This window comes from Marmota flaviventris, chromosome 17 (genome assembly GCF_047511675.1).
Source record: "Marmota flaviventris isolate mMarFla1 chromosome 17, mMarFla1.hap1, whole genome shotgun sequence".
Lineage (NCBI taxonomy): Eukaryota > Metazoa > Chordata > Mammalia > Rodentia > Sciuridae > Marmota > Marmota flaviventris.
The window spans coordinates 61780203-61802763 of record NC_092514.1 but is presented as its reverse complement, the minus strand read 5'-3'; the positions used below and the strand labels follow the sequence as shown (position 1 = coordinate 61802763).

The 22561-nt window shown below is 36.1% G+C and overlaps 2 protein-coding genes across 8 annotated transcripts in view; both read left to right on the top strand.

Annotated features, from left to right (window-relative positions):
• LOC139702514 (uncharacterized) overlaps window positions 1-22308 on the top strand; it is a 28007-nt gene extending 5699 nt beyond the window's left edge. Inside the window, exons 2-7 of the mRNA XM_071603860.1 lie at window positions 5585-5654; window positions 7045-7192; window positions 9115-9240; window positions 12766-12904; window positions 20786-20893; window positions 22174-22308. Of these exons, the coding sequence (XP_071459961.1) occupies window positions 5585-5654; window positions 7045-7192; window positions 9115-9240; window positions 12766-12904; window positions 20786-20893; window positions 22174-22308 (726 nt within the window). The remainder of the gene's footprint in view (window positions 1-5584; window positions 5655-7044; window positions 7193-9114; window positions 9241-12765; window positions 12905-20785; window positions 20894-22173) is intronic.
• Window positions 20787-22561, top strand: part of LOC114082409 (keratin, type I cytoskeletal 28) — a 42842-nt gene continuing 41067 nt past the window's right edge. For all 7 annotated transcript variants that reach the window (XM_071604025.1, XM_071604022.1, XM_071604021.1 and 4 more), the window contains exon 1: window positions 20787-20893. The gene's annotated coding sequence lies outside the window, so the exon portion shown is untranslated. The remainder of the gene's footprint in view (window positions 20894-22561) is intronic.

Sequence of the window (22561 nt, the reverse complement as noted above, 5' to 3'; positions counted from 1 at the left end):
TTGATAATTAAGAAAGAACAGAGAGGTCAGGGCACCAAAGTTCATATGAGGTCTAATTGAGAGATGTATGAGAATAATGTTGGAGAGGAAGATCATAATCCACACCCAGAATTCTTTCATTAATGAAGCAAAGAGTCATGAGTTCAGTAGCTGAGACTTCTAAGAAGAAGATATGAACCTCAGGATCAGGGATTTCTCAAAAGGACAGGAGTAAAGCTTGGGAATAGTCTTGAGAAGGAAGGTGAAACCTCCTTATCTTACTCCGAGGTAACTGACATATGAGGAATTTAACTTTCCTTTGAAAGTTCAGTGAAGCTTCTGGGAGAGAACAGGAGCTAAGTGAGAAAAGTGGGGAAGATCCGTGCAGCAGGAGTTTGAGGTCCCAATGAAAAGATTGACAAGGGTAAGAAGGAAAGACTGGTTTAGAAAGAAGATAGAATAGATTACCCTCTTCTACTTCGTTATGCAAGAGCAAGGTTTATCAGAATCTGTTTTTATTTTCATCAATACCTAGGCAGCACCAGTTTTTCTGTGTTATATTTCTAATCTTTCTTTTTTCAATTTGTTGATCATAACAGCTGGAGGTGTAGTTCAGTGAAACACTACTGGCATAGAATGTGAAAGGCCCTGGGTTTGAACCCCATCACCACAAAAAGAAAACAAAACTATGCAGTTTATTTTTCATTGCAATTAGGCTCCTAAAGGTTGTACTCATTTAGAATTCAGATAATTGAGGGGCTGGGGTTGTGGTTCCCTGGTAGAGTGCTTGCCTAGCACATGCAAGGCACTGGGTTTGATCCTCAGCACCACATAAAAATAAATAAATAAATAAAATGAAGCTATTATATCCAACTACAACAAAAAATATAAATATTTAAAATTTTTTTAAAAATCAGATAATTGAATTTTCCCACTGAATTAGTAGTGGAATTCCCAGATTAGTCCACACAAAGCTGTAATCCACATGTTATGTGTGCATAATAAAATGCTTGACATTTGGGAAGTTGCTTGGTGTGCATGTGTTTGTGTGTGTGTGTGTGTATTTCTCAATATAGGACCTAACCGCTTCATTTAACTTATTAAATATTTTTTTAGTTGTAGATGAACACAATATCTTTATTTTTATGTGGTGCAGAGGATCGAACCCAGCGCTTCACACATGAGAGGCGGGCACTCTACCACTGAGCCACAACCCCAGCCCTTAACTTTATTTTTATGAGGGAAAATTTTAGAATTTTAGTGCATTGAGTGCAGATATCATCACTCAATTAAAAACAATAATTCTGTCATTTATTGACTTCTTACTATATCTGGGTGACCTAAGTGGTTAATATTATTTTGTTAAATAACCTTCAATAATCCTATATAGTGGATATTGCAATTGCCTTTTTGAGGTGAAGAAACTTGACCATTGTCCATAGGCAGTAACTGGTTTATTCTTTCTGATTCCACTTTATCAAGGGTAGCAAATCCTTGCCACTTCTCTGATTTGCAGTCATAGTAGACATCACTAGTTCATCACAGTACTCATTCCACTGAATCAACCTCAGAATTCTTGTTAGCACAGTGTTCTTGGTTGGCACGTAGCTGATAGACTACATGTAACCTCTTTGCTTAGTGACCTCCTATGCTTCTAATGTTTTGGAAAAACATGTATTTTCTAATGTTTTGGAAAAAACATTCCACAAGGCATGAGGCCAAAGAACTTGATGGGTTGAATCTTTTGTTAGTTAAATTTTTGAAATATTTTCTGAATTTCAGTAGTTCCTTGTTACCCATTTTTCTTTCTCCTAAGGAGTTTCATAGCCTGGTGTAGACTATAGTGTAAGAGAGGAAGAACAGCAGAATGGTGTAAGAATCTGAACTCATATTCATTAACCATTTGATCTTAGACAAGAAGAAGTTATTCTGAGTCTAGTTTTCCACATCTTTGAGAAGGAAAAATATCTAGTGAACAAGTAATTTCGAAGACCCACGTATATAAAGAATTTACTATAGTTCTGGTATATAGGAAGTCCTTTACAAGTTCCTTCTCTTTCCTAGCATATTCTAATACAGTGAGTTTCCAGATCTTTTTTCATCCCTATTATATATGATGCACATTGGCATCCCCCATTGGCTTATTTCTTTAGTCGTCAATGGACCTTTAGTTTATTTATTTATATGCGGTGCTGAGAATCGAACCAGTGTCTCCCCCATGCTAGGCGAGAGCTCTGCCACTGAGCTGCAACCCCAGCCCCTGAGATCCACATACCCTCTCGCTCCCAACCTCCATACTGAGCTATATCCCCAGCCCTTTTTATTTTTGCTTTGAAACAGGATCTTGCTGAGTTGTCCAGGCTGGTCTATATATATATATATATATATATATATATATATATATATATATATATATATATATTTGTTTATTTTTATTGGTGCTGAGGGTTGAACCCAGGGCCTCACATGTGCTAGGCAAGCACTCTGCCTCTGAGCCACATCCCCAGCCTTGGGCTGGTCTCGAATTTGCAATCCTTCTTCCTCAGTCTTCTGAATGACTGAGATTACAGGCATGCACCACTTCATTCTGCTACCCTGAAATTTTGAGCATTCATAGTAAAAAAGATTCAGATTTTGGAAAGTTTCAGATTTTCAGATTAGGGATGCTCACTCAGTGAAGTCTATGCAAATTCTTCAAAATCCAAGACTCAAATCTGAAATGCTTCTGATCCCAAGCATTTTGAACAAGATGTGTTCAACCTGTATACATAGAGCCTAGCAGTATTTATGGTTTCATGTAACCACAAAGGGTCTTGAAATGTATCCTCCTCAGGTCAGAGGAGGATACTACTGTAATTGATTTAAGAACTTAAAATAGATAATCAAGATAAAACATGTATAACAAATCATAGATAGCTCCATAATATTATGCCCTTAAATACATACAACATCCAAGTGCATAATAGAGCAGTCAGGAGAGTGCTCTAACCTTTAAGAAGTTTTCTGTAATATTTTATTTTATTTTATCAAGGCTACATCGAAGACACCTCAACTAATTTTAGGTCTTGACAGAATAGGTGCATATATATATATATATATATATATATATATATATATATATATATATATATATTAGTTATACATGGACACAATATCCTTGTTTTGTCCATTTATTTATTTTATGTGGTGATGAGGATCGAACCCAGGGTCTCAGACATGCAAGGCGAGCGCTCTACCACTGAGCCACAACCCCTGCATTATTTATATTGTTAATCATCATGAAGCACTTATTTTTTCAGTTTGAAAGCACTGAAAAAGTAATTCTTCTTTCTATTTGATGGAAATGTATCTGAAGGATTTAAGATAATGTCCCTGTTAACTATTTTGGACTTCTGTTCAAAATACCTTTCCATTTTTGAAGCCTAACCTATTTGTAAGAAGGGGAGCTTCATTGGCAGGAGAGTGAAAAAGGAGAGATTAAATTTGATCAGTGCATCTGTATGGAAATATCACACTGAATCCCATTAATATGCAGTTAATACATATTAATAAAAAGAAGAGGAGCTTCAGTAGTGTTCTACAGCTTCAACCGTGCATTCTCAAAGTGTTTCTGTGTGACTGTTTTTTAGAGTAGACTATTTCATCATATGGATGTACTGTAGTTTAACAAGCACATGATTGACTTCTCAGTATTACTTTAGGAGTGACTACCCAGTCATTGCTCACTTTATTCATAATTATGAAATATATTATGGACATTATATTTCACAATCCCAGACCTTGTTTCCAGATCTTATTTTGGTGTCTGTACATTGACTGGCTTTACCATAATCAGCCTTAGAATTTTTCTGACCTTGGCATTATAGGAAGCGACTATCAGTTAGTTTATTGTTCTAGATGGTATTTATTTGTCAATCCTATTCAGTAAACATACATCTGCTTTCTTTAGGTGCTTACTGCTGGTTCACTAGTAATATTTTTGGGTACTGTTATCTTTTTCCATTAATTATAGGGAGCCCTTAGAAACCACCATGTTTCTTACAATAAGTCAGGTTTTTCTGAATTCATTTCATTATCTTAAATGTCATTATTTTACTTTTTAAGTTTTGCCTAAACTACCAATCCATAATCCCAGTTGAATATGTAGGTTTTTTTTTTTTTTGAGTTTTCATCTTTTTTTTTTTTATTGGTTGTTCAAAACATTACAAAGCTCTTGACATATCATATTTCATACATTAGATTCAAGTTGGTTATGAACTCCCAATTTTACCCCAAATACAGATTGCAGAATCACATCGCTTACACATCCACATTTTCACATAATGCCCTATTAGTAACTGCTGTATTCTGCTACCTTTCCTATCCTCTACTATCCCCCCTCCTCTCCCCTCCCATCTTCTCTCTCTACCCCATCTACTGTAATTCATTTCTCTCCTTGTTTATTTTCCCATTCCCCTCACAACCTCTTATATGTAATTTTGTATAACAATGAGGGTCTCCCTCCATTACCATGCAATTTCCCTTTTCTCTCCCTTTCCCTCCCACCTCATGTCTCTGTTTAATGTTAATCTTTTCTTCCTGCTCTTCCTCCCTGCTCTGTTCTTAGTTGCTCTCATTATATCAAAGAAGACATTTGGTATTTGTTTTTTAGGGATTGGCTAGCTTTGTAGTTTTTTTTTTTTGTTTGTTTGTTTGTTTTATTGGTTGTTCAAAACATTACAGAGCTCTTGACATATCATATTTCATACATTAATTCAAGTGGGTTATGAACTCCCATTTTTACCCCCATTACAGATTGCAGAATCACATCGGTTACACAATATGAATATGTAGTTTTTAAGTTATTACACTTTAGAAAGTAATTGCAAACACCAAAATCACACACACACAAAAAATAGTTGATATCTTTATGTTGTTAGGGAATTTTACTCTAGTGAAAATGGACCCACATGTAATCAAGTATCTATAAACAAAATATTTGATAAAGCATTACTGTGGTGGAAGTTAAACTATGGGAGCCATTGTTTATTGGTATGGTCAATAATTTTAAGATAGCAACAAGAAACTAAGTCTTTGGCTGGGCTCAATGGCACATGCCTCTAATCCTAGTGACTTGGGAAGCTGATACAGGAGGATCGCAAATTCAAGGCCAGCCTCAGCAACTTAGTGAAGACCTAAGCAACTTAATGAGACCATGTCTCAAAAAAATAAAAATGAAAAGGGATGGGGTCATAACTCAGTGCTTTACACACCCCAGGTTCAAACTCCAATACCAAAAAAAGAAAGAAACCAAGTCTTTGCAAAATCTGAAAGGAATTACACTAACTCCTATAAATTAATACTTGTAGCTCAGTGAAATTAATAATTTGTTCCTGTTGCAGCAGAGCTCCTCAATTGTTTTTTGATCCTGCATCAAGTGATATGCCATATGTGCAAATTTTATTTACTACATTTGGTGGGGGGGGGGGTGCTGGGGATTGAACCCTGGGGCCTTGTGCATGCAAGGCAAACACTCTACCAACTGAGCTATAACCCCAGCCTATACTACATATTATTTTTATTTATTTATTTTTTAGATAGAGAATTTTAATATTTTATTTTTTAGTTTTCGGTGGACACAACATCTTTGTTTGTATGTGGTGCTGAGGATCGAACCCGGGTCGCACGCATGCCAGGTGAGCGCGCTACCGCTTGAGCCACATCCCCAGCCCAAACTACATATTATTTTTATACTATTGTTTCATGGAAAATCATGAGATAGACCAGAGAGGTATTGTGGGGGATTCTTGCATATGTATATGACAAAATACTTAAAAGAATAAAATCTCTTACTTTTTAATCCCAAATCTTAGAATGAAATTAACTTTTCAGGAAAATGTGACAAGTTTGTCTCATGCTTTAAAACAGTGGTTCTCAAACTTCAACATGCCACAGAATCACCTGAGGAGTTTGTTAACATGTATTACTGGTTCCACTCCCCAAATTATTGATTTAGTTGGTCTGAGAGCACAAGAGTTCACATTTCCATTTCCAAGTCATATTGAAGCTGGTACAGGGACTACTCTTCAACCACTGGTTTATAAGATCTTTCAACCCACTGGGATTATTACATAAAAACACAAGTTTGTGTGTTTTCTTTCAAATCCTTTTTTTGTTGCTTCTGTAGATTCACATCTGTGAAGGTTGGTTTAGGAGAGATACAGAATAAGAGAAGGAAATGCCACATTTCATGAAGAACCATGGGGCACTTCCTTATACAAAGAAATAGGACTCCAATTGTTGAGTAACTCAGCTCCTTCCATTGGAGAGCAATAATAGTGTTACTCTAAAGTCCACCAACTTAGAATTTTTCCTTTAAGCTATCTTAAATATAATTTGGTGTTAAAAACAATGTGTTTTTTTTTTTACTTTTTTTTGTGAGGGGCACTTAAAGGGAATTTAACCCAGGGACATTTTACCACTGAGCTACATCCCCAGTCCTTTTTTTTTTGGAACGGGGTCTTGCTGAGTGGCTAAAGTAGACCTCAAACTTGCAATCTTCTCGTCTCAGCGCTCCAAATTGCTTTAATTACAAACATACGCCTACACCCTATGTGAAAAATGTATTTGTAAAATCTTGTCTTCTAATGTAGAAATTATTTCAGATTACTAATAAATTTTATTTACCCTCAGTTTCCCTCTCTAGTGAAACTTGACTTGTTCTCGAAAAAGTTATTAGAGAAATATTATTTAAAGACTAAATGCTTTACTGTAGTCTTCTCAAAGGGAGAGGGTGATATATATGTGTTTACTTTCTTAAAGATTTTCAGTAATACTATGATTGTCTTCACTGTATTCTTTCCTCAGTTTCTTATAGAGAGAAGATAATCAAGAACTGGAGAATGAACTTTTCTATCAGCAATATATTTCTCCATAATTCAAAAGTAAATTAATAATGATTATTTTGGGTTAAAGAAGATGCCTAATTTTTTTGTCCTAAACTTGTTTATTGCCAGATAAATTGGGTACCATTCAATGTTCTGAACAATGGCCAATATTCTTTTTCTTTTTTATGTCTGTTTTTAGTACACTCAGAAGAAGCCTTGTTTTTACTGGCAACCTGTTATTACCGCTCAGGAAAGGCATACAAAGCATATAGACTCTTGAAAGGACACAGTTGTACTACACCACAGTGTAAATACCTGCTTGCAAAATGTTGTGTTGATCTCAGCAAGTAAGTTTTAAAATCTTTTCTAATTTTGTTCTTTTTATACTATAAAATTTTGGATAAAATTCTTCTGACAAATTAAACTGTGATTAATCCTCTTTTCTCCTTTTTTAATAGTAGAAAGCTGTTCAGTAACATTTTAAATGTTTACATTGTTGCTTATCACATTGTTTTTGTTATAGAGAGATTTCATTGTTATGGTGATATCAGAATTTAACTTTTGGAGAAGTGTAAGTTATAATTATTCTTATCAATTTCAAAAATTATCACAAATATTATTTCCTTTCCTTTGTTTTCAGTGTTAGGCCACTTTGAATAAGGATGATGTATCTTGATGGTTGTGTAGTTTTCTTTCAAAATCTTTTTTTTTTTTTGGTGGGGGAACTACTACTGTATACCCTTTTGAAGCAAGGGCACTTACTTTTTTCCTTATTTACAGTTTAGTCAAGTTCCTATTCCAAATCTGGTGGCAGCTCGAGAAATAGATAAACCATCAAGTTCAATTAAACTCTTTCCTGTGCTGTAGAAGGTAGGATAATGATAAAAGTGGCTAAAGAGATATTTGTAAAAGCCTGTGTGTATATTTTGTTCATTGGAGGATGTAAATAAGTCTCATAAAGTCACCATATATTTATAAATTATAACTATACCATATTATTTGTCCAGTGACTGATGACTTGTTAATTAGGGATAGCTAAAGTAACTATAAAATTTCTGGAACGTTTGTTATTAGATTATTTTAAATTCCAAAAATTTTAATGCTTAAGTCTTAAAAACTGACTTTCTTAATTTGCCAATTAGTCTCAAACCAATTTCTAAATTGTCATTCTTTTTTTTTTTTTACTTGTAGTTGGACACAATGCCTTTATTTTATTTATTGTTATGTGGTGCTGAGGATCGAACCCAGCGCCTTGCACATGCTGGGCGCGCGCTCTACCACTGGGCCACAACCCCAGCCCCCTAAATTGATGTTCTTATCCTATTTATAAATGTTTATATATATTGTGTGTGTGTGTTTTAGTCTTACTAGGAGAAAACAAAAAAGTCCCATTAATAGTGAAAGGATGTAATCAGGATATGCTGTTAACCTACTTGAGAGTTTTCCACATGGTAATTTTAATTAATTATTAATCAAAAACTTTAAAACTCTGGCCTGGCAAAAAATTTTTTTTTAATCAAGAAAACATAATTGACAAAAAGAGATGAAGTGCTACTCAGATTTCATTCATAAAACTTAAAATGATTAAAGCTATGAGTATTAGTCTTATTTAATTTGCTTGTACATTCCTATTTCAAGGAATTATAAAACTAAGGATGACCGTACTTGTTAGTAAAGAACCATTCATATTTCTCCCCAGTAAAATGATCATCTTCTATTTCTTCTGACATGAGTAATGATTGATTATATTGCTTAGACTAGATGTCTACATAGAAACCAAATTTAGGTCTGGGGATAGAGCTCAGTTGGTAGAGTGCTTGTCTTGCATGCAGAAGGTTCTGGGTTCAATCCCCAGCATCACAAAGAAAAAAAGAAAGAAAGAAATTAAATTTAATGAGTTAAAAAATGTCAGAAGAAACTGAAATTGTAAAGACAATAATTTTCTTCTTCCCAAATAATTTGAAGTACATGTTTACTGCTATTCTAAAAGTACCATAAACTATTTTTTTGTTTTTTAAAGAGAAAGAGAATTTTAATATTTATTTTTTAGTTTTCGGCGGGCACAACATCTTTGTATGTGGTGCTGAGGATTGAACCCGGGCCACATGCATGCCAGGCGAGCGCGCTACCGCTTGAGCCACATCCCCAGCCCCCATAAACTTTTACTTTATCTGTCTCCGTATTTAAGACACATATTGGTAATGATGGTGTCTTCATGAAGTGCTTTTTATATTTGATGTTTTTTAATCTATAAATTTATATTTTGAAGGCTTGCAGAGGGAGAACAGATCTTGTCTGGTGGAGTGTTTAATAAGCAGAAAAACCGTGATGATATTGTTACTGAGTTTGGTGATTCAGCTTGCTTTACTCTTTCATTGTTGGGACATGTATATTGGTAAGTAAGAATGAATGATTCAAACTACCAGAAATGTTTCCTGTATGAGAATGCTTTGTAGTTTAAAACACCTGTGTTGAGGGGATGGGGCTGTGGCTCAGTGGTAGTACGCTTTCCTGACATATGTGAGGCACTGGGTTCGATTTTAGCACTGCATATAAATTATAAAGGTCTATCAACAACTAAAAATATATTTTTTTAAAAAGCTGTTGATCTGTGTTGTCAAATATAACATGGCTGAATAGTACAAAATCTTCTGATTCCTTGACCTTGTTAAACCAGTTAAATAGTAAAGTTGTGGATCGCATTTTTTAGCTTTAATGATAATTAACTACAGCAGTACTGCTTAACAACTGAATAAATACAATGTTATTTTTTTTTCTCTGATGTTAAATAACACTGCTATTCCTTAGAGGCTTGAATATAAATTTCAGTAATAAAGAATGACAGTTATCATCTGGCATATCATAACAATTTTTAAAAAATATTTTTAGTTGTTGATGGATATAATACCTTTATTTATTTATCTTTATGTTGTGTGAGAATCAAACCAAGTGCCTCACTGGTGCTAGGTGAATGCTCTACCTCGGAGCCACAACCCCAGCCCCATATCATAACAATTTTGAAGTATGTCAAAAGAAATCTCTTACAATGGCAGTTGAAATAATAGTGATTATAGAAATAGTTCTTTAAATCTACTTATTTTTTTTTTTAATATATATATTTTTTTAGTTGTAGTTGGACACAATGCCTTTATTTTATTTATTTATTTTTATGTGGGGCTGAGGATCAAACCCAGGGCCTTGCATGTGTTAGGCGAGTGCTGTACTGCTCAGCCCCAGCCCCAGCCCCTAAATCTATTTAAAGTTTCAAGAAAAGTGAGTATGAAATCAAAGTTACTACAATAATAATATTATTCAATAATATTATTGAACAATAATAATATTGTTCTTACTCATTTTCATTCTGAAATACTTCTGAAGTAGTGGGTTGAGATACAATTAGGATAGTAGAAATTGCTCACAACTGCCCAAGGGAGCACTTTGTATATCTAAATGTCATCTGTTGTATGAGAAGTAATAGAGGACTGCTTATTTAAAGAACCAGAATAGCATCTGTTTTAAGATAAATCAAGACAAATGAGTTTTTTTTTTTTTTTTTTAATATTTACTTTTTAGTTGTTCTTGGACACCACACCTTTATTTATTTTTATTTGGTGCTGAGGATCGAACCCAGGGTCTTGCATGTGCGAGGCAAGCGCTCTACCGCTGAGTCACAACCCCAGCCCCAAGACAAATGAATATTGTATTAAGAAAAATAAACTTGCCCAGCCAAGTGTTGCCTATAATCCCAGGGGCTCAGGAGGCTGAGGCAGGAGGATCACAAGTTCAAAACCAGCCTTAGCAATTTAGTGAGGCCCTAACCAACTCAGTGAGACCCTGTTTCTAAATAAAATACAAAAATAGAGCTGGGTGTGTGTCCCTGAGTTCAATCCCCAGGTACCAAAAAAAAGAGGAAAATAAAAAACTTGAAAATGACTTTTTGTATAGAATTTAAGTTAGAGACAGGGTCTCACTGAGTTTCTTAGGGCCTTGCTAAGTTCCTGAGTCTGGCTTTGAACTCTCAATCTTCCTTTGAACTCTCAGCCTCCTGGGCCACTGGGATTACAGGAATATGCCACTGTGCCCTGCACTCAACTGGCATTACGTTCTTTCTTGTTGTTCATTCAAGATACTTGGAGATCTATCCCACATTATAGCTAGACACAGTACTTGACACTGAAAATATAAATGTAAATAACTCACAGCCCCCACCCTCAAAGGTTTATAATAGAATACAAGGAAAGAAACAGTTAAGAAAGTTTGTAAGTTTTTATTATTATAATAAAAGTACTGTGAATTCTCATTTTTCCACGTGTACAGATTGCAGGATCACATTGGTTATACATCCATGTGTATACATACAGCAATTCACACCCTATTTGAATCAGATGTATTATATGTCAAGATCATTGTATTGTCTTGAGCAACTAATAAAAAAAGATGATTTTGTTAAATAAAAAATGATTTCTTTTTGTAAAACAAAAAAATAAATAAAATACTGTGATAAAATTTGAGCAATATTTTGTTTGTATAATAAAATAGTAATCAGTTCTGCTTGGTTAAGCAGAAGAGTAAGATGTCAACTAGGAAAAACTTGATAGAAAAAGTAAAAATCTAACATTTCTATATAACTATAGAACTTTTAAAGGAAAGTAGATGTTTGAAGACTATAAATTATTTGAGGGGAGTAATATATACCTGGGAATGCAGGATTTGTGAAAGAAGTCAAAATTTTAATATTCTTGAAAGCACCATATTCAGCCAGGCAAAAGTGATACATGCCTGTAATTCCCACACCTTAGGAAACTGAGGCAAGATCACAAGTTCAAGGCCAGCCTTGGCAATTTAGCCATATTTTGTCAGGGTCTCACTGAGTTGCTTAGCACCTCACCGCTCCTGAGGCTAGCTTTGAGCACCTCACTGCTCCTGAGGCTAGCTTTGAACACCTGTCTCGGCTTCCCAACCCACTGGAATTATAGGTGTACACCACCACATCCATTTTGCCCTTTTTTCTACTTTTTTTTTTTTCCTGTGGTGCTGGGGATTGAACCTACTGCCTTGTGCATGTGAGGCAAGCACTTTACCAACTGAGCTATATCCCCAGCCCCCTGTTTTCTCCTTTTTTAAAGTAGAAATTTACAAGGCAGGCAAACTAATGCCTGTTTCCCCAAGGAAGTCTTCTCTATAGTTCCCTAAGATTATACTGATAATTGGCATATTAAAACAGATTGTGTATTTTATCTGATAGTTTCACTTGAAGAGGAGGTTCCTTTGAAAATGTTGGTTGCATTGCCATCTGGTCCTTTGTAAAACCTTACAATTTTAGAAGACTTGCTGTATATATATATTTTCTTTTTTCATGTGGTATTAAAACATTTAAACCTCACACCAGGTAATTAGTATTTTTACTTCAAAGCGTCAGTGAATCTCAATACCCACCAACCCCTTCTGCCCTCCTAATAGAAATCTTGGGAGTCAGCAATGCCATTCTCATAATCCCAGATTGTTACAAGGTATTTATTACCAGGGATATTGTGAAGATTCCAAATGTAAACCTTTAGGAAAGAATTATGAATTTTCCTTTTTATTAAGGGCTACTGCTACTTTGTTAAAAATCAAATAATTTTAAATATGTTTAAAATAATGTAACTCACATTTAGAATTGCCATTGGGATGTTATATGGTAGTATTCAAGAAGGCAGTAAAAGTTTATTTTAATATTTCAGTTCATGTTGTATTTGTTTCACCAGACTTTTAACTTGAACTTTTCCAAATAATAGAGTTAAAATGGGAAGAAGGAGAAGTTGATAATTTAGGGAAACATCAAGAGGAGTGTTGTCAGAATTTATATAAGATTTATATGATTTTCTTATCTTCATAAATGTTGGGGCTTTATAGCTTTTTTATTCTTTTCTTTCCACAGCAAGACAGATCGGCTTGCCAAAGGATCAGAATGTTACCAAAAGAGCCTTAGTTTAAATCCTTTCCTCTGGTCTCCCTTTGAATCATTATGTGAAATAGGTAGGTTGGTGGAGGCCATGGGGATGGAAGGGGGTTTGCATGTTTTCTTTTTTTTTCCCCCCTGAATTTTTGGAGATTCATACAAATCATCTATCTACAATAAAAATATTTTGCGAACTAAGGACTGTTGAAATTGAGAATTAGAATCATATGATTCAGATGTTACCTTCCATTATGCTACCTCAAAAATTAAATCCACTAGTCTTTTCTATTTAGCCAGTTCACCTTAAATATATTCAGTCCTTTAGAATAAGTTGTATTGTGTATATTATCACTAGCCAAATTGCTTTCTGGATAAGAAATTAATAGAGTCCTGGAACAAAAACTATTAATTGAATGACACCTGGACAATATAGAGTGTCTCAGTATATATGCTCTAAGCTATGTAAAGGATCATTTTAAAACAGGTGTCTGTATCCCCAGAAATACTTCAGTCTTTACTGTAATATCACCTGCATTTCACCTCTCTAATGTCACCTTCTACCTTGAGAAAAAAGCCATCTAGTTGTTTTCTGCTGTAAAACAAACATCCAAATCTACATTTTTCTGTGGTTTATTATATTTAAAAACTAGTGTCCTTTCAATTTAGTATATTTACTACATTTACATCTTTGTCTTATGGGTTAACTTTTATGATAAGTTAATGGATGGGCTTCTGGAAGGCCAATCTGATTAACAGAAATGGACAGAAGAATTTTTTAAAACTCTAGATAAGGACTTATTTCCACTTAGTTATAAAACTTGAAAGAAAAATTATTCCTCAGAGGCAAATATATTTATTTTTTTGTTTGTTTTGTTTTTCTTTTCTTTTTTTTTTTTTTTGGTCTTTGCAGGTGAAAAGCCAGATCCTGACCAAACATTTAAGTTAACATCTATACAGAACTTTAGCAACTGTCTGCCCAATTCTTGTACAACACTAGTATCTAATCATAGTTTATCTCATAGACAGCCTGAGACAGTTCTTACGGAAACACCCCAGGACACAATTGTAAGTGTATTTACTCTACCATTCAAAAGATTGTGAAAAACTGAGAAAATTATCTGGGCTAAACAATGTGTCATAAATGACATAATAGAAATTTTCTGTTTCAGGAATTAAACAGATTCAGTGGATGGCATGGAGCTAACGTCACAAGGTGCTGGTACTTATTGGTAGGTATTCAGGAGGCCTGGCAAGTTGGCTGGTGGAAATGTGTCTCTGCCATACAGAAGCCTTGGTAATTAACAATTTTCATATACTGTGTACTAAGGCAGAAATAATGTAACTGTCTTTTCAGCAGTTTGACCTTTTATATTAATTGTCTTACTTTTTCTTTCCTCTCTTGAAAACCCTTGAGAGCTTATGTGTGGCCAGGTCTTAGAGATGTATGTTTTCTCCACAGGGCTGACCTTACAAGTCAGTAGAGAGTGAGGTTGTTCATGTGGTATATAAAAAGAATGGGTCCAAATTATTTTTGGTACAAATGGAGGTCTCTCTCTTCATGGGTTAATGGGATGAGGGATTTGTTTCTAGAGTTACCTGAGGATGATGGACTATCAAGAATTAAGGAGTTGTGAAGATCAGGATGGAAAAAAACCACAGCATCCCATGAAATCTATACAGGAACAAGTGAACGCAGTTTACCAGAAGTTTATCCATATCTGTTAACCATGTTCTACAAAGTTGTGAGACACATTTCTTCTCACCATTTACTGTCACCTGTCTTTCCCCAATTACCCTACTTCAGCTAGTTTTGCTATAACCTCTTCTATTCCTGCCTACTATTACTTTTTCCCCTTGCTATTACCTGTGGCCGAGGCATTTAACTTTGTAATTGTAAAAGTATGTTAACAAAGCTTTCCTTTCCCTTCAAGGTGGTTATACAAAGCCATATATTGGCATCTGTGATTTTGAACCTGGAAGGGCTCCTTAGCACTAAGGAAGGCGTAACATGCTCTTGTATCCCTTCGTCAGGGGTCACTTATATTTGGGACTAGAGGCAGTAGGCCTTAGCAGAATACTGACTAGGAATGAAAGGCTTGACAAGGAAGCAGACAGGGATGAGGGCCATGCCATTCACTATGCACAGAGTGAGGCTGTTAATACCCAGTGCACCACACAGTACTCTCCATTGCTCCTTGTGCTTGTGGAAATGGTGCTTATAGTAAAGAGTCAGTCTCTAAATTAAAACTCTGAAATTTGAGGTTTAAAATAGAAGCTGCACTTACAATGTTTATTCAATATGATAATTATTGTGGGTTAGTGTCCCTGTCACTAACTGGGGATGCAAAAATATCTATTGTTGGAAATTCCGGAAAGAGTTTTATACTTCAACTATATAAATTTGCTAGAACTTAGATTTGGGCTTTATGTTTGACAGCTCATTCTTTTTAAAAGGTGCATTTTTTTTCGTGTTTAAAATAGTGATCTTATTGCTACATAATGCTCTATTTACTTAGTTATAAAAAAAATTTAGCAATTGGAATTTAAATAAATATCATATGAAGGCCAGGGGATGTAGCTCAGTGGCAGAGGGCTTAACATCACATGCATGAGGCCCTGGGTTCAATCCCCAATACCACCCCCCAAAAAAAGAAAAGTTTTGCTTCAAAGTTATCTGTTATATGGGGGTTCATGGGAAAGGGTGTGTATGAACAAAGATTGGCCACATGGTGATGCTTATTAAAGCTGGAGAATGGTTATTTTGAGGTTTATTTTACTGTTCTTTTTTTTTTTTTTTAATACTTCTGTTTTATTTATTTACTTTTATGTGGTGCTGAGGATCGAACCCAGGGCCTCACACGTGTTAGGCGAGCACTGTATCATTGAGCCACAACCCCAGCCCTACTGTTCTTTTTACTTTAGATTATGTTTGAAGATTTTCATAATGCATATAAGAAAGGGGGCTTCTGAAAAAATTAAATTTTATAGATTTTTCTGAAGGTTTGAGTCTCTGTGTTAGTGAAAATATTATCATAATCACCATCCCTCCATGTCATCCTCTTAACATGACCCAGAGAGCTACAAATATACTGGAAGGATATAATATTCTGAGTGACTATTTGCAGTTTTTAGTTGTTCCAGAATTCTTCTACATTGACTACTTCTTTAAAATAGTGAATCATAGACTATGCCGTGAACATCATTTCTCTGTAAGAGAATTTTTATTGTGATAGAAATACAGCTGTATGTGTGTATTTTAACACAGTTTAGTGTAGCATTATAGAACGGTCTTTAGTTTTCCTCCCAAACTCCTTGACAGGAAATGAGAATCTTTATTTTCAGTATTAGTTGGGTAAAGAACTAGTTTGTTTCTTCATTTATAGATGGAGAAACTGAGACCTAAAAAGTGATTTACCAGACTTGTACTGTCAAGTACGAGTGTCATTTATATTCTGAAAATCTAGCCAAATTATTGTGCTATCTTTGGATAAGCTTACCAACCCCTGATCTTCCCTACCACCTCTACCAAAAGTTAAAAACACATTAAATTGATCATTTTAGAATCAAGCTTATGTTTTTCCTTTATCCAAGATCATATTTAAGTTTTGTATATTAAAGAATCAAGACTGTGAAAGCTTGGATCTGGGGAGTTTTTTGTGACAGTTGGAAGAGCTGGGTTTTTAAATTTTTTTCCCCTGTATTTTTTATTTCTTTGATTTTTTTTTTCCTTCTTTAAGTTCTGGATGGATCAATATTTCATTTTTCAGTGTGGGTTTTTGTGGGTTTTTTTTTGGGGGGGGGGACTTTACTTCATAGGTATGTTATTAATGCCATAAATTGGAAACTGTTTCTGTTTTGTTGTGATGCATGTCTGTGTTGCCCAGGCTGGTCTCAAATTCCCAAGCTCAAACCATCCTCCTGCCTCAGCTCCCCAACCCCCCCCCCCCAAAAAAAAAAAAGCCTGGAACTACAGAAGCACCTCTTTGTGCCCAGCTGGTTATTTATTTGGTTTTGTTTTTTGTGGTGCCCCAGGGCCTCCTGTATGCTAAGCATGCATTCTATTACTGGGCTACACCCCCAGGCCTCAGCACATTTTGGCTAAAAGTTTTCATTGTGAAATATCATCTAGCCAAAGGCCCTAATTGTTCAAAAATATTTTGTTAAGAAAAATAAGATAAGTGAACAAACTTCTTTTAAAGAAAAAAAAATGCTGTGTACAGCAGCACAAGTCTATATTCCCAGCTGCTCACGAGGTTGAGGCAGGAGAATTGCTTGATACCAGTAGTTCAAGTACAAGTTGAACTACCTCACAAAACAAATGAACAGACAGACAAAAAAGAAAAGAAAGAAAGCCTTTCATTTGAACTAAACAAAGATGGAAAATAGGAGAAGGAACATCTGCCTCTTGCCTTTTATGGTCCCCTTAAGCTCTAAGTTTAGATTTTTATCCCAGGTGTACAGTGAGGGTCCAAAATAAGAGTTTTTCATAGAATGGGTTTTGCCAGCACAAAATCAACAGAAATTGATCTGTTTTCTTCAGAATTTTACCTTCTAGTTGTGCCAAAGCTAAGACTCCAGGTGTATTTGTTTGGTTTCCTGAATGCCCAGAAGCACTTAACTTTCCATACCTTACAATTTGGTGTAGTCAGCTGTCCTCTGTTTCTTTAGAGACCATTGGTGGGGAGGGAAGGAATTTAGGTGAGAAACAGGTTGTGCTAACAAGTTTGTTTGGCTTTTGCTGCACTATTTGCCAGTAAACCCCAATCCTCCTTAAAGTAGGAAATATAAAATCTTTTGATAATTTGAACTTTAATATCTTTTGATTTATTTATTTATTTTGTTGTTAATGGACATTTATTTATTTGCAGTGCTGAGAATCAAATCCAGTGCCTCACACATGCTAGGCAAGTGCTCCACCACTGAGCTACAACCCCAGCTCTATTTTTGTTTTTGTTTTTGCTGGTAGTATAATGGATTGAACCTAGGACCTTATTCATACAATGCAAGAGCTGTAAATAGGAGCAGTGGTCCTAGCCCTTTTTTATTATATTTTGAGATAGGGTCTTGCTAAGTTGCCCCATCTGGCCTCGAAATTGTGATTCTTCTGCCTCAACCTCCCAAGGAGGTGGCATGCGCCTTCACACCAACTTACCCTTGATTTTTTATGTTAGAGTTAATTCTAGTCAACATTTCACAAAAAGGCTACCTTAAGAAGGCAGAATAGAGCCAGGTGCAGTGCCACATGCCTGTAATCCCAGTGACTTCGGAGGCTGAGGCAGGAGGATCATAAGTTCAAAGCCATCCTCAGCTACTAAGTGAGGCCCTAAACAAATCAGTGAGACTCTGTCTTTAAACAAAAAGTAAAAAAGGGCTGGAAATGTGGCTTAGTGGCTAAGCACCCCAGGGTTCAATCTCTGGTTCCACCAAAAAAAAAAAAAAAGGACCCGCTCCATACCCCACAGAGCTCTATAATGAGACCTGAATTAACTTGACTTTTAAAACCATCTGTTAATTTTTCAGGGCATGGTGGCACACCATGTGGACACTTAGTCCCAGCAATTTGGGAAACTGAAACTGGAAGACCATAAGTTCAAGGCCAGTCTGGACAACTGAGTGAGACCCTCATCAACTAAGTGTGACCCTATTTCAAAATTAAAAAATAAGCTGGGGATATAGCTCAGTGGTAAAGCACCCCTGGGTTCAGTCCCCAGTACAAAAAAACAAAAAACCCGCACTAATTTTTAAGGACTGGCAGTAATCTTAGTGGAAGCCATGGTTTTAATCCCCAGTATTAAAAAAAAAAAGCAAAAACCATTTATTGATGTTAGAGACATCTTTAGTCAATGAAAGAAAACCATTTCTAGTTATATTTTAATGTTTGTTGATAAAGTGATTGTAAAAGGAAAGTCTTTTCTTTTGTCCCCACCCCATTAAAAAACCTGTTGGGGCTGGGGTTGAAGCTCAGTGGTGTAGAGCTTGTCTAGCATGTGAGAGGCAGTGGGTTTGATTCTTAGCACCACATATAAATAAATAAAATAAAAGTCTATCAACAACTTAAAAAAAAAAAAAAAAAACCTGTGAGGATTAAATAAAGGTTTATGTAGCCCAGTGGTGGAGTGCTTGCCTAGCATGGGCAAGACCCTGGGTTCACTCCCTAGTACCACAAAAACAACAACAACAACAACAAAAAGCATGTTGAATGACACTTGGATTAGGCATAGCTCCAGGAAAGGAGACTGCAGACTAGGGAGAATATTTTCCTCTTTCTGTAAAAAGAGAAATGTATTTTAATGCCTATATGGGCATTGCCACCTTCCTAAATCTTTTCATTGACTCTCATACTTTTCTAAGTTGATTTTAAATCCAGATATTGCAATTATCAATAAGACCTTTTATTTTGCCTTTTTATAGTTGTCTTAGATTTATATATTTATTTTCTAAGAATTTTTATTTCTCTTTTCTCCCAGGTATTTACCGCCAGAGTGTTTTGTGGTTGGGAAGGAACCACCAAAGATTTCAAATAAAGTTGATGTCTGGTCAGTGGGTGTGATCTTCTACCAGTGTCTATATGGAAGAAAGGTAAGGAAGAAGGGTGAGATAGCAGCTTGACTTGCTTCCTGGGTGGCATATATACATTGTACCTTGGTGTGGATTTGCTCTTGGAGTTAATCATTGGGTTATACTAAATGGAATCTCAAAAGTAACGGTTCAAAGAAAATACAGACTTACTAATAAAAGCTTTATGCATAAACACAAATTCTCAAGTACAGGGTATCTAATGAATTCTGCTGGGCCATTGAAAACATGCAGTTTTGCTGTTCTCGATTAGATCCAGAACATGTTTTGATTCTCATAATATGTGAAGGGGTTTAACATGAAGTAGTTTATAGTGAATAGTCAAGATCATTCTCAAGGGGCCTAAGAACTAAGATTCAGAAAATCCCTAGACTTTATTTTTAATGTTAATGAAAGTGTGCTTTACATTTTATACTAGGGAGGTGGTGTCAGAAAGTATCCCTTGCCTCTTGTCTCTGATTGAGGTAATGTTATTTAAACAAATAATAACCCAGGTAGTAAACTACATCTAATGAATTTTCACATTTGTTTTTCCCTTGTAAGTTTAACTTATAAAGGGATCCAGTTATGTATATATATTCCTATTTTAATCTTCAGTTTTGTGTGTCTCAGTGATTCCATTAGGCTATGGGTGTAAGCCAGATGGGAGCCCTGAAATACCTGTAAAATCTTAACATTTTGATTAGACTCCCCATACCAAGCTCTTAATCAGATGACTCCTTCCCATTTAACTTTTCCTTGGTCTTTCTCTTACCTCTCCGAATCATGGAGACTATTCAGGGAAACTAGTAGGGTTTAATTATTATTTATACTCTCTGATAATGTTGAATTGGCTGTTGATGGTAGTGGTATAGGTCATCTAGAAAGAATCGTTTAAGGTCTTTTGGTAGAAAGATGGTAGAGATGACAGTAAGCTTGAACTTATTTAAAGAGTTTATCAGGAAATGTCAATTTGGGGACAGATACCAGCACTAAGTGGCCCCAGTCCTTTTTTGTTCCCACTCTCTCCTTAGCACTTCTACTCTTTTACTTCCTATTTTATACTTTTTTCTCTGCATCTTAGGTTAGCCAGTGGTAGGCACATGTGTGTAGTGCTTAGGCCCACAGGTGTCATTCAGAGTACAACAGGTTGCTGGTTCCTGCTCTGTATCTTCCCCTTTTTTATTGTGAACAAAGCTTGAGATAGGAAATGCTGCTGCTGGTTCCTGCTCTGCCTTGTTTGACCTAATCCTTAAGCTGTGAGCCCTTTCCTCTTATCTGTGAAAGGAGCAAAATGGAAAAAATCATCTCCAGAATCCCTTCCAGCCATGGTAGGGGAAATGTCTTCCCCTCTCTCTTCCCTGTGGTACTGAATTGTATTCTCTTTAATTTTAATCAGAGACCTACCCTTATTTGCTTGTTTGTGTTGTTTTTCATATGACAGCCCTTTGGCCATAACCAGTCCCAGCAAGACATTCTACAGGAGAATACTATTCTTAAAGCTACTGAAGTGCAGTTCCCACCAAAGCCAGTAGTAACACCTGAAGCAAAGGTAAGTTTAATCCATCAGCTAACAGAAGTGACTGCTTTGCTTTCTTTTATTTCTTTGGGTAGTAGTGGATATGTAATTATTTGATTTGAAAATCAGTTATTAAAAACATTAGGAAAGGCATGAGTTAAATATTCCTAAAAATAAGAGAAGAATATTGCTTATACTCTGCCCATCTCATCTCTAAGTCCAGTGAAAGGAATGTTGGTAGGTGGGTTTTTAATCCACAAAGGCTCCCTAGAGTCAGGGCAGAGAAAGGAGAGCAATTCCATGGTGATGTACCAGGCTTTGAGGGCAATAGAAAGGATTCCCAGCCTCATTCCTATTTAAGGACTATCAATTTTGGGAGTTAAGTCCCATATGGGAAAAATGATATGAGTACTAAGGCATTGGGGTTAAACAGCAGTGAGTAGTAAACAGTAAAGTCTATACCAGTTGGTGAACGTGTATCTAAACCTTCACGGTGGCCAAGGAAACATGGAATGGAGGTGGTGAAAGAAAATTAAAATAATCAGTCTTGCAAACCAAGATTTCATTAGCTGTTCATATACTTGATCTCTTCTTATGTATTATCCAAAGCTACTTAAGGTCAGTGGTGGTCAGCTCTGTTGGATGCCATGGTCATTCAGAACTTTAAAGTCGAAGCAAATAGTATAAGTCTAATTCTTTGTATGAATGTTTGTCTTGCTGTTTCCTCATGGCACACCTATGTGAAGTAGATTAGAAAGGAGTCTCTTTTCTAAGTGTTCTAGCTGATGTATTACATCAGCTTTTCCATGTATTACATGGAAAGAGGGAATATCTTTAGCAGTTGTTTATAATTCCTGACAGGATGACTTCTTGCCCCCATCATTTGGGCTTAAACACTCCATAACCAGTAAATTAAATCTGCAAGGGAGTGCTGTGTGTAGTGATGTACACCTGTAATCCCAGTGGCTCTGGAGGCTGAGGCAGAAGGATAGGAAAAAAAAAAAAATTTAAAAACTGGGGATGTAGCTCATTGGTAAAGTGCCTCTGGAGTCGATCCCCAGTGTGCTCCCTTCCCTCCCCCACCAACCACCCCCCCCCCCCCAAAAAAAAAAAATCTGCAAGGAAGGAGTTCCATAACATTGCTAAGGCACATGCAGGGTTTCTAACTCCTGGGAGAGGACTAGAGAGACCTTCAGTGGTGAAGCCTGCCCTAATTTTGATGTCAGCACTGGACTCAACAGCTATATGACTTTGGGCTAGTTTACTTAAACTTTCTGAGTTGTTTCTGAGTTGTTTTGCTTTACCCAACCCAGAGACGGAATGGTGCCCCAGGGAGTGGGCGACTTCGTCATCTTCCTCAGACCAACCCCTTTCTATCTGGGAGCTCCCAAGGGGAACTCCGGGAAGTGCAGGATTGGACCTCAGTTCCACCTCCCGAGCAGTACTGACTCCGCAGATGGGTCCCCAGACCCTGCCGACTGGGTCAACATTTTAAAAATGAAAAACCAATAAACCAATATTAATTTTCTACCAGCTTTTAAAGGGTGGAGAATCCCCTACGAAGACAGGGTATATGTTTGCACATGATTTGAAGGCTTGGGAAGAAAAGCACAGCTTGGCCCCACAGTGCAGCAAGTTCAATGATTCAAATATTCTGGCAACCCCAATACCTGATGAGAGGGGCCAGAAGGTGGAAGATCT